At 38.2% G+C, this 16,047-nt stretch overlaps 1 protein-coding gene across 7 annotated transcripts in view; it reads right to left on the bottom strand.

The window, feature by feature from the left end:
* The window catches only part of TCF12 (transcription factor 12), a 397,887-nt gene that overhangs the window by 85,595 nt on the left and 296,245 nt on the right, over positions 1-16,047 (bottom strand). For all 7 annotated transcript variants that reach the window (XM_055437091.2, XM_055437093.2, XM_055437090.2 and 4 more), the window contains one exon: positions 389-524. In XM_055437091.2, coding sequence (XP_055293066.1) covers positions 389-524 — 136 coding nt within the window. The remainder of the gene's footprint in view (positions 1-388; positions 525-16,047) is intronic.

Here is a 16,047-nt window from a genome sequence, read left to right as displayed (position 1 = left end):
AAACCATTTTGCAAACTATTCAGCATTTTTTTTTTTTTTTTTAGTAAACCAACAGCAACTGACTTACTATTCAGCATTATATCAACTGTAGTCAAGAATAAGGTATTAATATTAGTACATGATACTTTTATTACAAGAGGGAAAACCAGTCCCATTTTTAAAGCTCAATTTTCCACTACTCCGTTCCTCTTAAGGTGATGACCAAATAAAAATATTAAATTGTTTATTAAGTATATATATACTACTTTATGCAAATAAGCCCTAATATCATCTTGATATCCAAGAAATCAAATTTCTTCTAATTAGAAGTGTAGCCAGAAGCATAAATTAATGGGGGTGATGGTGGGGAAGAAACATTTTTAAAATGGGATTTGTGTGATACACTTACCAAGTGCTGCAGAGTCATGGAGTGGTCTTCTCCTGGAACTTGTGGCAGAAAATGAGTAGTAGGGTGTCCCAGGTTTTCCTGAAGACGAGAGTTGTGCTGGGCTTCCAAGCCCTAGATCTTGTCTCAGGAGACTAGACTATAAAACAAGGCCAAGGAAACGAGTTATCTTCTCATTGATTATGGACCCAAATCTGAAAATGACATCACTTTCAAATTATTTATGGTAACTTGAACAATGCTTTGCATTTAGGAAGTATCTAAGAACTTATTTGAATTTTATTAGTTTAAACCTGTGTTTTCTCTTTTTGCCCATCCTCAAGTTGCCTGCTTTTGAGAAATTATGCAGATTCATACAATCTTAGAGTTGAAAGAATATTTTAGTTGCTATGTAGTTCCACTCTTTTTAAAAAGTAATTATTATTTACTGGCTGTGCTAGGTCTTAGTTGCATCATGTGGGATCTTTTGTTGTAGGACACAAATTCTCTAGTTGTGGCATAAGAACTCAGTTGCTCAGTGGCATGCAGGATCTTAGTTACCCGACCTGGGATTGAACCTGTTGTCTCCTGCACTGCAAGCTGGATTCTTAATCATGGGACCACCAGGGAAATCCCCTGTAGTTCCACTCTAATCATCAAGATCATTTTTGAAAAATGTCCACCCAGTCTTTGCTTGAATGCTTTCATGAGCACACAAGGGAGTCAATTCTGTTCTCTTTTCCATTTCTTTTTTCTTTATGGAGAGCTCTCATTGTTTAAGAGTACCAATATTTTCAAGCCTAGCCATTACTGTTTCCATCAACTGTGTCTCATGACATAGTATGAATGTCCTCCCCACCATCCCTGACACAGACCTCCAAATTTATTTTCCATTTGTCAAAGTCTCTTGGAAAAGGGAATGGAGAACAATGCCCCAGATGTAGTCTTATTAATGCAGAGGAATTTCTGAGACTACATTTAAACAACACATTTGTGCTGCATAGCTCATACTGGGAGGTTAAGAGAGATCACACCCTGTTACTCTTTATTATATAAGCTGCTATTAAGTCACGTCCCTCCAATGGTTTCCTTGTTCAGTTTGTGTTCTTTGGTTCCAAGTGCAAGACTTAACATTTATCTCTAATAAAATCCATCTTGCTATATTTGATCCATAATTGATGCTTTTGAACTGTGGTGTTGGAGAAGACTCTTGAGAGTCCCTTGGACTGCAAGGAGATCCAACCAGTCCATTCTAAAGGAGATCAGTCCTGGGTATTCATTGGAAGGACTGATGCTAAAGCTGAAACTGCAATACTTTGGCCACCTCATGCGACGAGTTGACTCACTGGAAAAGACTCTGATGCTGGGAAAGGTTGGGGGCGGGAAGAGAAGGGGACGACAGAGAATGAGATGGCTGGATGGCATCACCGACTCGATGGACATGAGTTTGAGTGAACTCTGGGAGTTGGTGATGGACAGGGAAGCCTGGCGTGCTGTGATTCATGGGGTCACAGAGAGTCGGACATGACTGAGCGACTGAACTGAACTGAACTGAACCATCTGTCTAGGATGACAAGGGTGAGGAAAGAGCTCTAACATATGCCACAGAGACATCATGAGACTTTATCGAGTACAACACTGAAATCCAGAGATTTAGCAGCCCTGACCTGCTAATCAGCTGATCCTATTATAAAGCAAATGAAGACAGTGTAGCAGAATTTGTTTTCAAGCTTTCTGGAAGCTGAGGGAAAAAGAAGACCTCAATTGGAAAGCGTGTTAGATGCACTTGAGAAGAGGTTCTCAAATGAAAACAACTGTGATTTCGCTAACATATTTAGTATTCTCCCACCCCATATTTAATAACCTTTACAGTTATCACCATACTCTGGGTGGCTGTCATTCTGGCTACTGAGTATCATAAAAGTACGGAGAAATAAACCTCAGCTCTGGTGAGAAAGAATCAGTAGAACTTTGTAACACTAGTCATGAGTAGTCCAGTCCCTGCCTCCAGAAAAACTTTCATTTTCAGTTTATCATACTACTTAATAATTTTAAATAATATTTATGTTTCAGCTGAAAACTCTGAGGTGGAATTAACATAAAATTAACCATTATATTTCCAACCAGTGACATTTAGTACATTCTTAATATTATGCAACCATCACCGTTCCAGAACACTTCATCACCCCAAAAGGCAACTGCATACCCATTCAACAGTCATTTCCATTCTTCCCTTTTTTCTCGAGCCCCTGACAACAACTAACTTGCTTCTGTCTCTCTGGACTTATTTTGAATATTTCAAATAAATGGAATAATCCAGTATGTGACCTTCTGTGTCTGGCTTCTCTCAGTATAACGTTTTCGAAGTTCATCTTGTAGCATGTATCAGAAATTCATCCCTCTGTATAGATATATTGTAATTTGTTTATGCATTTGTCCACTGATGGACCATTCTGGTTTTATCCAGCTTTGGACTATTGTGAATAGAGTGGCTATGAACATTTGTGTTCAAGTATTTATTTGAGTATTTATTTATTGGAGAAGGAAATGGCAACCCACTCCAGTATTCTTGCCTGGAAAATCCCATGGACAGAGAAGCCTGGTAGGCTACAGTCCATGGGGTTGCAAAGAGTCGGACACGACTGAGTGACTTCACTTCACTTTCAATTCTTTTGGGTAGACACTTAAGAGCGGAATTGCTGGGTCACATGGTAAATCTATGTCTAACTTTTAGAGAAACTGCCAAACTACTTGTTTTATTTTTTTTTGGTAATTAATTTATTTTTTATTGGAGGCAAATTATTTTACAATATTATATTGGTTGGTTTTGCCATACATTGACATGAATTCGCCCCGGGTTTACATAAGTTCCCCCTCCTGAATCCCCCTCCCACCTCCCTCCTCCCTTTATCCTCCCTCTGGGTCATCCCCACATGCCAGCCCCAAGCATCCTGTAACATGCATTGACCCTGAACTAGTGATTCATTTCACATATGACAACATACGTGTTTCAATGCCATTCTCCCAAATCATCCCACCCTCACCCTCTCCCATAGAGTCCCAAAGACTGTTCTATACATGTGTGTCTCTTTTGCTGTCTTGTATACAGGGTTATCATTTGCATCTTTCTAAATTCCATATATATGCGTTAGTATACTGTATTGGTGTTTTTCTTTCTGGCTTACTTCACTCTGTATAATAGGCTCCAGTTTCATCCACCTCATTAGAACTGATTCAAATGTATTCTTTTTAATGGCTGAATAATACTCCATTGTGTATGTGTACCAAAGCTTTCTTATCCGTTCATCTGCAGATGGACATCTAGGTTGCTTCCATGTCCTGGCTATTATAAACAGTGCTGCAATGAACACTGGAGTACATGTGTCTCTTTCAATTCTGGTTTCCTCAGTGTGTATGCCCAGGAGTGCGATTGCTGGATCATATGGCAGTTCTATTTCCAGTTTTTTGAGGAATCTCCACACTGTTCTCCATAGTGGCTGTACTAGTTTGCATTCCCACCAACAGTGTTAAGAGGGTTCCTTTCTCTCCACATCCTCTCCAGCATTTATTGCATGTAGACTTTTGGATAGCAGCCATTCTGACTGGTGTGAAATGGTATCTCATTGTGGTTTTGATTTGCATCTCTCTGATTATGAGGGATGTTGAGCATTTTTTCATGTGTTTATTAGCCATCTTTATGTCTTCTTTGGAGAAATGTCTGTTTAGTTCTTTGGCCCATTTTTTGATTGGGTCATTTATTTTTCTGGAATTGAGCTGCAAGAGCTGCTTGTATAATTTGGAGATTAATCCTTTATCAGTTGCTTCATTTGCTATTATTTTCTCCCATTCTGAAGGCTGTCTTTTCACCTTGCTTAGAGTTTCCTTTGCTGTGCAGAAGCTTTTGATTTTAATTAGGGAATAGAAGGGACATACTTGTTTTAATTCTATTCAGATTTTGCTATTTCTTCAGTTTTCCTGGTGTACATATGTCTAGGAATTTGTCCATTTTATCTACAGTGTCTGATTTTTTAGTATATAATTGCTCACTGTATTCTTTTATAATCCCTTTTATTTTTGTAAGATTAGTAGTAACGCCCCATTTTCATTTCTGATTTTTGTAATTAGACTCTTCTTTTTCTTCATAGTCAATTTAGCTAAAGATCTGTCAATTTTGTTGATCTTTTCAGAGAACCAACTTCTGATTTTGTTGGTTCTATAGTTTTCCTATTCTCTGTTTTTAAAAATTTCTGCTCTAATCTTTACTACTTCCTTCCTCCTGCTAGTCCCAGGTTTGGTTTTCTTTTTCTATGTTCTTACAGTATAAGTTAGATTACTGGTTTAAGATTTTTCTTCTTTTTAAATGTAGGCATTTACAACTATAAACTTTCTTCTGATCCCTGCATCTCATGTTTTGCTATATATTCTCTTTTCATTTTTCAGTTTTTTTTTTTTTTAAAGAAAAAAGCCTTTTCAACAATGCTGGGGCACACATGAAGTAATCAGTGTACTAAATGAGCCAAAGATCACTGCATTTTTTCAGAAATGTTTATAGTTAAGAAGACAACTTTCTCAGACCTCTCAAAAGGTAAGTGATTCTTTGAATGGAGTAGATATCTTCTTTTATAAAAGAGAAAAATTGAGGAAAGGAGAGTTGCAAACAACAGATAATACGATATGAAAAAACTGCATAATATCAATGTAATTACTTAGAATTAATCACACAAATTTCAACAGATACAAGGTTCAATAGATTAGGAAAGAAAAGTTTTGACTAATAGGCATGAAGAAGAAATAGTTCCCCTTAAAATAACCATCTCTAGGAGAAATGATAAAAATGAGTAAACAATAAATATAAATGTAAGTAACACATGCATCCTTTCTATTTCTATAACAAACCATTAGAAATGGATCTCCTGATTAAGTTATTTGTGTGAGAATAGTATGACCCAGGAATCATCAAGTCTCCCGTACATATTATACTAAAATTTCCATTGTCACATCTGTTTTATGTTTCTGTTTTTTTGCCTGTGCTAGGCACATTCAACATTCCTCAAATAGCAATCAAAATATGGCTAGAATATGCTAGATGGAACATATTATTACCACATGTTTTAGGGCAGGGGTCATGTACGTTGAAATTTTTCTTTTAAGAAATCACTAATCTTTTTATTTTTTATTTATTTTTAAATTTTTATTGGAGGCTAATTATTTTACAATATTATATTGGTTGGTTTTGCCATACATTGACACGAATCCGCCCCGAGTGTACATGAGTTCCCCCTCCCGAACCCCCCTCCCACCTCCCTCCTCCCCTTATCCTCCCTCTGGGTCATCCCCGCATACCAGCCCTGAGCATCCTGTAACATGCATCGACCCTGAACTGGCGATTTGTTTCACATATGACAACATACATGTTTCAATGCCATTCTCCCAAACCATCCCACCCTCACCCTCTCCCACAGAGTCCCAAAGACTGTTCTATACATGTGTGTCTCTTTTGCTGTCTCGTATACAGGGTTATCATTTCCATCTTTCTAAATTCCATATATATGTGTTAGTATATTGTATTGGTGTTTTTCTTTCTGGCAAAAGCTTCTGCACAGCAAAGGAAATTATAAGCAAGGTGAAAAGACAGCCTTCAGAATGGGAGAAAATAATAGCAAATGAAGCAACTGATAAAGGATTAATCTCCAAATTATACAAGCAGCTCCTGCAGCTCAATTCCAGAAAAATAAGTGACCCAATCAAAAAATGGACCAAAGAACTAAACAGACATTTCTCCAAAGAAGACATAAAGATGGCTAACAAACACATGAAAAAATGCTCAACATCCCTCATAATCAGACAAATGCAAATCAAAACCACAATGAGATACCATTTCACACCAGTCAGAATGGCTGCTATCCAAAAGTCTACATGCAATAAATGCTGGAGAGGGTGTGGAGAAAAGGGAACCCTCTTACACTGTTGGTGGGAATGCAAACTAGTACAGCCACTATGGAGAACAGTGTGGAGATTCCTCAAAAAACTGGAAATAGAACTGCCATATGATCCAGCAATCGCACTCCTGGGCATACACACCGAGGAAACCAGAATTGAAAGAGACACATGTACTCCAATGTTCATTGCAGCACTGTTTATAAGAAATCACTAGTCTTTTAATAGAATGTTCTTTCTTCACTACAAAACTGACTTTCGTGATACAATGTTTTAAGGTGCCTGATATATTTATTGCTTCATCTGTGTTTTTTAATGCAGAAGGTACATACGAAACTGGTCGCTGCATTCACATAAACAATACATGAAAGGAGATGGAGATGGGTATTCATATGTCACTTAATAATGTTCCTTTCAACATTTCCCTGGCATATAAATTCTAATGTGCATATAAGATGATGATAATAACGTGGTCAACAAACCATGGCCGACAGGTCAAAAAGGACCTGTTGGAAAATACTTTTATTGGGACACAGTCTCACTCATTTATTTATGTATTTGTTATGGTGTTTTTGTGCTACAATGGAAGAGTTGAGTAGTTGCAACAGAGAATGTATGGTCTAGAAAGTCTAGATTATTTACTATGTAGCCCTTCTCAGAAAATACTAATAGACCCCTTATGCAATGTACTGATGGAGAAATAAAGGACTGTGTTTGGAGCATGGTAAAGAAGTCTGTGTGCTTAAGTTATAAGGTAACAACAGGTACTTATAGGTGAATGAAATGTAGCCACAATTTCTTCCAAGAATTCCAGTAACAGTTATAATAAAGACCAAAAGAGGCATAATTTAATCTAAAATGTGAACAAGAAAATGTATTTCTTATATTACTAAAAGTAAATGTCTGTAAACACTCTGATGTCCTGGAAGCAGCATGGGCTTTCAAGTTAGGTACCTGAGTTCAAATCCTCACTATAAGATCCTGGGCAAATTATCTAACGTTAATGCATCTGCTTTGTTTTCTATATATGGTTATATTACTAACTAGTTCAGAGGGTTACTGGAGAAGTAAGTAAGGCTTAAGTAAAAGTGAGTGGCATGGTTGTAGCCCCTTGTGAAAAATAAAAACTCAATTTCATTTTTTCTTTCCCCATAGGTTACCATATTCTAAGTATCATAAAAGAATGAAAATAAGATGAAGGGCATTTTTTGCTGTTTCCTGGGTACAAAGTTAGGAGACCTGATCTGCCTGAATCCAAGATGGCTGAGTTGTAACTCTCAATGATGAAGGTAAGTTAGGATGGTGGAAATAGAAGAGAGAATAAACAGGCCCTCAGAGAAAGGGCTGACAATTAGAGGCTAAATCCAAAGAAGAAAGTGACAGATTTAAACTACATCAACCTAGATCAGGAATAAGCAGAGGAAAAAGAAAAAAGAATAAGCAGAGAAATGCCAACTTATTCTCAGAATGATTCAGCAGAAGTATGTATGTTTATGTGCACAAACCCACATACAGCTTGCTGCTGCTAGTGCTGCTAAGTCACTTCAGTCGTGTCCAACTCTGTGCGACCCCATAGATGGTAGCCCACCAGGCTCCGCCGTCTCTGGGATTCTCCAGGCAAGAACACTGGAGTGGGCTGCCATTTCCTTCTCCAATGCATGAAAGTGAAAAGTGAAAGTGAAGTCACTCAGTCGTATCCGACTCTTCACGACCCCATGGACTACAGCCTACCAGGCTCCTCCACTCAGAGGATTTTCCAGGCAACAGTACCGGAGTGGGTTGCCATTGCCTTCTCCCACATACAGCTTATAGACCAACAAATACAGGCATATATTGAGTGAAAGAAAAGCAATGCGTGTGCACTAATAGGTGAAATGTTAAATGATGAAACTTGATTAAGAGTTCATGGATATTCATTGTACTATTCCGGTATCTTTTCCATGGGTCTATAATTTTTCAAAATAAAAAACTGGGAGAAAATCAGACTAAATATCAAGGGTACACTAGCATACTATCAAATATACCATCTCAGATAATATTTACTGGAACCGTATTAAGCATTACATAGAGATTATTATACAGATAGCAAGCAGTGGGACCCAATTTGAATCTAGTTCTGTTGAAGAGGCTCTTTCCTCAGTACAACAAAATTTCTATAGCAGTCTAGGAGTCCAATTACCATTTTTAAAGGTAACTTGAAAAAATGTTAAGTGACATATAAATGAAATTGTAAATTACAATCCCAAAGTTGAGTTACCCATAGAATATATATTGTAGATTTTTGTACATATGCATGAAATAATGGCAACCCACTCCAGTGTTCTTGCCTGGAGAATCCCAGGGACGGGGGAGCCTGGTTGGCTGCCGTCTATGGGGTCACACAGAGTCGGACACGACTGAAGTGACTTAGCAGCAGCAGCAGCATGAAATAAAGAAAAAAAAAACAAATTTTTTTTAGGGAAAAAAGTTTACTTGTTACCAATTTTACTGATGATATACTCTTCTCCTTCCTCTTAGACAAATCTGGAGATGTGGTTAGGAAATACCCTATCTTCTTTTTCTCCAGTTAATATTAATTTCAAGAAAGCCACAGAAGTTGTTCTTCACCCTGCTGTCCTTCACCCAGTTGTCCTAATCACAGAAATAACCAGTTCCCCTGTTTTATCTGTACCATGATCGAAATGATTAGGCAAAGTAAATGTAGGAGAAATTGTTTCTTCTTAAGAACATAAGATGATATTTCATCCTGCCAACTAAAAGGAAATGTTTTGTACTGTAAGCAACACAAAAGAAGTTTAAGACAAGGTTTTCTTCACAAGGACTTGATACACTAACTAAATCATATATTTTTTTTCCTTTATTTGATTCTTTAAACATTTTTTGGTAAAACTAAAGTGCACATAATAATCTACTGAATTTTTTCCTAAAATAAAATTACATATCAGCTCATACTATTGATTTTTCTGCCTGCCTATAACAAATGAGAAGCATTATTGATCTTGTCCTGGAGGTATCTCAGGCAAAAAGAATAATACCCAAGTATCCCAGAGGATATAGAACCAGACAAAGCAGCTTTATTCTGCTGTCTAATGCAAGGCAGAATTAGTATTCTGAAATAGCATTGCACTAAATTTCCTAACACATGCTTTAAGAAAAAGAATTGTTTTCATAGTCATCTAGAAACTCCATCTGTGAGAAATCAATCTAATTACCAAGGAATAATTAATAAAGGGTTATTCCTGAAACACTAAGATAGCCTAGATTATTATAATAAAAATCTACAGTAAGTTTCATTTTAAGTTACATATGATATACTTTTAACCTAAAAAAAATTACCATTTCTTTATATGGAACTTTAGTAGCCTGTGCAGTATTTTTTAAGTTCCCTCTTCCTCTTCATGTGCGTAAGAAACTTGGGACTCTAAAATGTGAACCTGAAAAGACTATTTAGTATTCTTCATAGCGATCAGACAGGAAGTCTGTCTGCAGTGCAGGAGACCTGGGTTGGATCCCTGGGCTGGGAAGATTCCCTGAAGAAGACAATGGCTACCCACTCCAGTATTCTTGCCTGGAGAATTCAATGGACAGAGGAGCCTGGTGGACTACTACAGTCCATGGGGTTGCATAGAGTTGGACATGACTGACTAACTAACAACAACAACACACTTCATGGTGATACTGACCAAAAATGTAAAGAAGAGGTATAAAGTAGTGGGCAAGGCCAACATCATTTACTAATGCAACTTCTTCATAATTACATTGGAACATACTGTGAATGTAATTTAATAGGACCACAGGAAAACATAATATATATAAATGGTACTGATAAGTAGCCAGGAGAATTCAAAATCACACTGTAATAATTTGGATATTCTTTACTCTTAAGAGGGAAGAATCTGAAATCTTGATAAACACAGACTTCCTTCCTCAAAACTACCTTTTACCATTAAATGGCTTAGTCCAAATGCTGCACTACATATATTTTCACATCTATTCACAATCAGATTAAATAAGCCTCATTTTATGATTAAAAATTTGAACTTAACAATAATTTGCTTTCTAGAAAAAGATGGGGAGTATCTAATGTTGTAGTCACATATGTCAAAAGATTTAAATATTTAATATGTACTCTTGGAACCTCTGGTCTTTGTTCATTCTACAGTACTCCTTAATTTCATGCCTATATTACACCCCTGAAATAGTATGCAGTTTTAATACATTATGTATTAAAAGCAGCAGCTGTTCCCAAATTCGCCCTTTTGAGAGGGACATGTTAAAGACACAGAAAGATATAAAACAAAAATCATGATAAAACAGAATATATAAATGGTTGAAATTTCCCAGATGAATTTTTTTTTTTTTGGCTGTGCTATGTGGCTTGCAGGATCTTAGTCCCCGACCAGGGATTGAACCTGTGCACTCGGCAGTGAAAGCAAAGATTTCTAACCACTGGACCTTCAGGGAATTCCCTCAGATGACTTTTATAGACTATACTATGGGCTTCCCTGGTGGCTCAGAGATTAAAGCGTCTGCCTCCAACGCGGGAGACCTGGGTTTGATCTCTGGGTTGGGAAGATCCCCTGGAGAAGGAAATGGTAACCCACTCCAGTATTCTTGCCTGGAGAATCCCATGGATGGAGAAGCCTGGTAGGCTATAGTCCATGGGATCGCAAAGAGTCGAACATGACTGAGCGACTTCACTTCACTTCATGGATGTGAGAGTTGGACTGTGAAGAAAGCTGATCGCCGAAGAATTGATGCTTTTGAACTGCGGTGCTGGAGAAGACTCTTGAGAGTCCCTTGGACTGCAAGGAGATCCAACCAGTCCATTCTAAAGGAGATCAATCCTGGGTGTTCATTGGAAGGAGTGATGCTAAAGCTGAAACTCCAATACTTTGGCCACCTCATGTGACGAGTTGACACACTGGAAAAGACTCTGATGCTGGGAAGGATTGGGGGCAGGAGGAGAAGGGGACGACAGAGAATGAGATGGCTGGATGGCATCACCAACTCCATGGACATGAGTTTAAGTGGACTCCAGGAGTTGGTGATGGACAGGGAGGCCTGGCTTGCTGTGATTCATGGGGTCGCAAAGAGTTGGTCACGACTGAGCGACTGAACTGATGCGCTTCTTTTGTTACTCAGAAATAAAGACACAAAACTGTTTTAAAAGCAAAATTAGTACAGTTTTGTTATATTTTCAATTGTTCTTTTAATTTAGAAACATCACAGTACATTTCAGCTGTGAGTCCATTTGAAGTTTCAGAGACAGGACAACTCAAGAGTGACAAAGTAGCATCTCACCTCATGTCATAATCAAATCAAAATCTCAGAGAGTGAAGAGGAACTCAGCAAAATATAAAGGCTACACATGATTTAAAGAAGGGCTGTAATAAAACTCGAATTTGGGAAACACCGACATTTGTGAAATAATTGTATTATGATGCAAATTCATTTACATTGAAATTCCAGGGATACGTTAGCAATTATCAGCAAGTTGTTAAAGAATTCTATCCTGAGAATCTCATTAGATAGCAATGCAAACTACAGTTGTTATCATTCTGAGAACAAAGGGATCTTGAATGAGTAATCAATAGCAACTGGCAGAAAATGAGACATTAATTATGATCCTCTCTAGTGTTTTGTCTAAGACAAGATTTCATTAAATGCTTTGTGCAACCTGAATAGTTCCAAGTCATTACCAACATTTTGGACAATATATTAATTGGGGGAGGGAGCAGGAGGGGTGTACAAGGAAACAAAGTAAAAGAAAACCTGAGATGCTTCTATTTCTTTCCTGGGTCAATAAAAACACACCAGTCACCACTAGCCAACTGTTATGCTCATTCTTTTACAAGTCCCAAATCTTATAAACTCAACATGGTCTCTTGAAAATTTAATTATCATTTTTGATACTGCAGGTTTGATAGGATAATGACAGTCATCCATCAAATGCATCCTGCCAATACAATCAGCCCAATCTTTCTGCCTTAAAAAGATAAAAAAGAAAGAAGCTACCTACGTACTATTAAGTTACTAAAACATGGCAATCTTAGCAGTTTAAGTTTCTTAATTTTCTTTAATTATCAGTAAACAAAAGGAAAATTTACCATCTTAATATTTCATTTTCATTATTTTTTTTTCCTCTGAAGTTTTCTCCTGAATCCTGCATCAGCTGACAGATAACAAAGTAGGAAGAGCTGGGAGGCAGACTGATAAAGAAAGACCTACCAGAAATGAAAGAACTATTAAAAAACAAACAGCTAAAATTAAAGCTATTTTAATACATTCAGTATTTAAATAATTGCAAACATGAAATAAGAATGACTTTCTTTTACGATTTTCAGTTCAGTTCAGTCGCTCAGTCGTGTCCGACTCTCCGCAACCCCATGAATCACAGCACGCCAGGCCTCCCTGTCCATCACCAACTCCCGGAGTTCACTCAAACTCATGTCCACAGAGTCGGTGATGCCATCCAGCCATCTCATTCTCGGTCGTCCCCTTCTCCTCCCACCCCCAACCTTTCCCGGCATCAGAGTCTTTTCCAGTGAGTCAACTCGTCGCATGAGGTGGCCAAAGTATTGTAGTTTCAGCTTTAGCATCAGTCCTTCCAATGAACACTCAGGATTGATCTCCTTTAGAATGGACTGGTTGGATCTCCTTGCAGTCCAAGGGACTCTCAAGAGTCTTCTCCAACACCACAGTTCAAAAGCATCAATTCTTCGGCGATCAGCTTTCTTCACAGTCCAACAGTCCAACTCTCACATCCATACACGACCACAGGAAAAACCATAGCCTTGACTAGACGGACCTTTGTTGGCAAAGTAATGTCTCTGCTTTTTAATATACTATCAAGGTTGGTCATAACTTTCCTTCCAATGAGTAAGCGTCTTTTAATTTCATGGCTGCAATCAGCATCTGCAGTGATTTTGGAGCCCAAAAAAATAAAGTCTGACACTGTTTCCACTGTTTTTACAGGTTCCCATAAAGAGGCCCCCCCCGACCCCTTTCAAAAAAAGGTATTAGGGATGTCCTGAAGGCAGACTCTCAGGACATTAGTAGTGAGCATACTCTGAGCAAGTCTTCTTCTAAGTGAGCAGCTTTTCCGACTGTCTGAATCTAGAAATTTCCTTGATAAACAGGGCCCTTTGGAAGACTTCCTTATAAAGATACCAGTATGCCTTTGGGCTTTTTCTTTCATGAACACAAAAGCGGCAGCTATGTGAGACGCTAGCCAACATCAGAGGAACAAGATAGAAGGAAATATCATTTCTCTTTTGTTTCTGTGGAAATGGTGTGATGTAATCCTAAGATTTTCAGCAGACTTCTAATACTCTGAAGCCACTCTTCTTTCCCTTTAATGTTAGGCTTTCATATCCAGTAAATGAGTGCACCCTCTTCCCCATCCCATGCATTTCCAAGAATACAATTAAGAGTAACAGAAAACCCAATAAAGAACTAAGCTATTAGTTAGGTAAATGACATTTTTTGACCTAAAACATTCTATACTGGACATCTTTTTAAAAATTAAAACTTTCTTTTTATGGAATTTTCAAATATAAACAAAAATAGAAGAAAAAAAATATAATGAACCATTCTTTATATATGTTTTACTCAGTTTCAACAACTTTCAGCATTCTGCTGATTCTATTTCATTTATTCTGCTTCCTCTCAGTTACAACCCCCAAACTGACAACAATCCCTTACTATCATGTAATACCCAGCCTGTGTTCACCTCCTTCTTCACTTCCCCCCCAGGACAGTGTCTAATCTTTAGCCATTACTTAACAGATTCCTTTCTACTAAAATAAGTTTACAAAAGAATAAAATGATTTTCTGAAACAATATTCTGAAACAGCACCATATTTTGAGTAGCACCAAAATTTAGAAAGTTTTATGGCGGGAACAGAAACAAAGAAAATAATGACTTTTTCCCCTCTGCCAAGTTACCTCTACATAATCTAACTCTCTGTGGCCTTTTAACAGAAGCAGGAAATTAAAACTGCCTACTGTTCATACTTCAGGATAAGACATTCCTCCAACAAAACAGTTCACCTCTGTTCTAAACAACTCATAAAGCCCAGCTCACCCTGAAGGTACCTGATGGCTTTTTGCTGCTACTGCTAAGTCAATTCAGTCGTGTCCGACTCTGTGCGACCCCATAGACGGCAGCCCACCAGGCTCCCCTGTCCCTGGGATTCTCCAGGCAAGAACACTGGAGTGGGTTGCCATTTCCTTCTCCAATGTGTGAAAGTGAAAAGTGAAAGTGAAGTCGCTCAGTCATGTCCGACTCATAGCGATCCCATGGACTGCAGCCTACCAGGCTCCTCCATCCATGGGATTTTCTAGGCAAGAGTACTGGAGTGGCTTGCCATTGCCTTCTCCAGATGGCTTTTTACCTTCACCAATATGCTCTTTCCTGGATTACAGGATTTTGATTCAAACATTTTTTGAATGCCTACTGTGTGCCAGCCACTGTGCGTGCCCCTTTCACATGCTCCTTCATTAGAGAATCATATCTTGGAAAGCTTCAACAGTGCATCCATCAGCCACTTTTATATCTTAACATTTCTAATTCTAAGAATCCTCCATCACCATCAAATATCTACTCCTGAAAAGGTATTGGTATGAGGAACCACTTGACTTCTAAAAACTTTAAGTTCAATATTCAGTTCTGACATAACATATTCTTAAAGCACCATCACTTCCCTATTAACTTACAGAACCTGTAAAACATTTATAGACAAAAACCTCAATTAACAAGAGTTGAGAGATGAGATGGGAGTGCTCTCACAATCTGTGATGATAACAGAGCCCAAGAGGAAGAAGAAAGATTCTTCTTTTCTGACAAGGACTCAGCCAATGAAAAGCCATGAACTCTTGTTTACTTTTAGCCCTCCCAATTTCCTTTTCTCCCTCTATAAAAGCAGTTTCCTTCTCTGCTGTGGAAGACTTGCATATGGCTAACCATGGTTACAGACCCCGAACTGCAGTTCTTTGCTGATCCCAAATAAATCCATCTTTGTTGGAGAAATATGTGGTACTTTGTTTGTTTTGGGCCAACATTTTGATGGCCCATGGAGGATCACAAAAGACCTCCAACGACTCGGGGGCTGATAAACAAACAGGTGTGGTACCCACAACTGAATCCATTGTGATGTTTTTCTTGCTGACCCTAACGTCTGAAGGTATGTCTTTCTCCTGGATCCATGTCCTCACCCTCTTTGTGTTTGAAGGTTTCCAGGCTTTATCTGGGATCTATTTTAAGGTTTTACGTTTCTGGTTAAGGCTTTCCTCTGTATATGAGTACTTGTTTGGCACTTCAGTCTGATTTTGAGAACAGACTAATTCAACTAAAGCTGGCTGAGAAGCCATCCACCCACTGCTTTGGTAACAGGAGCTGCTTCACTGAAACCACATAAGTTCAGCCACTGGCCCTTTCCTATGAGTGCACAATTGCACTCATCTCACATGCTAGTAAAGTAATGGCTCAAAATTCTCCAAGCCAGGCTTCGGCAATATATGAACCATGAACTTCCAGATGTTCAAGCTGGTTTTAGAAAAGGCAGAGGAACCAGAGATCAAATTGCCAACATCTGCTGATCATCGAAAAAGCAAGAGAGTTCCAGAAAACATCTATTTCTGCCTTATTGACTATGCCAAAGCCTTTGACTGTGTAGATCACAATAAAATGTGGAAAATTCTGAAAGAGATGGGAATACTAGACCACCTGACCTGCCTCTTGA

The sequence above is a fragment of the Moschus berezovskii genome, chromosome 9, assembly GCF_049115385.1.
Source record: "Moschus berezovskii isolate FMDL1 chromosome 9, NW_MosBer_1.0, whole genome shotgun sequence".
Lineage (NCBI taxonomy): Eukaryota > Metazoa > Chordata > Mammalia > Artiodactyla > Moschidae > Moschus > Moschus berezovskii.
The sequence above is the reverse complement of the archived record's forward strand: the minus strand, read 5'-3'. Positions and strand labels throughout refer to the sequence as shown.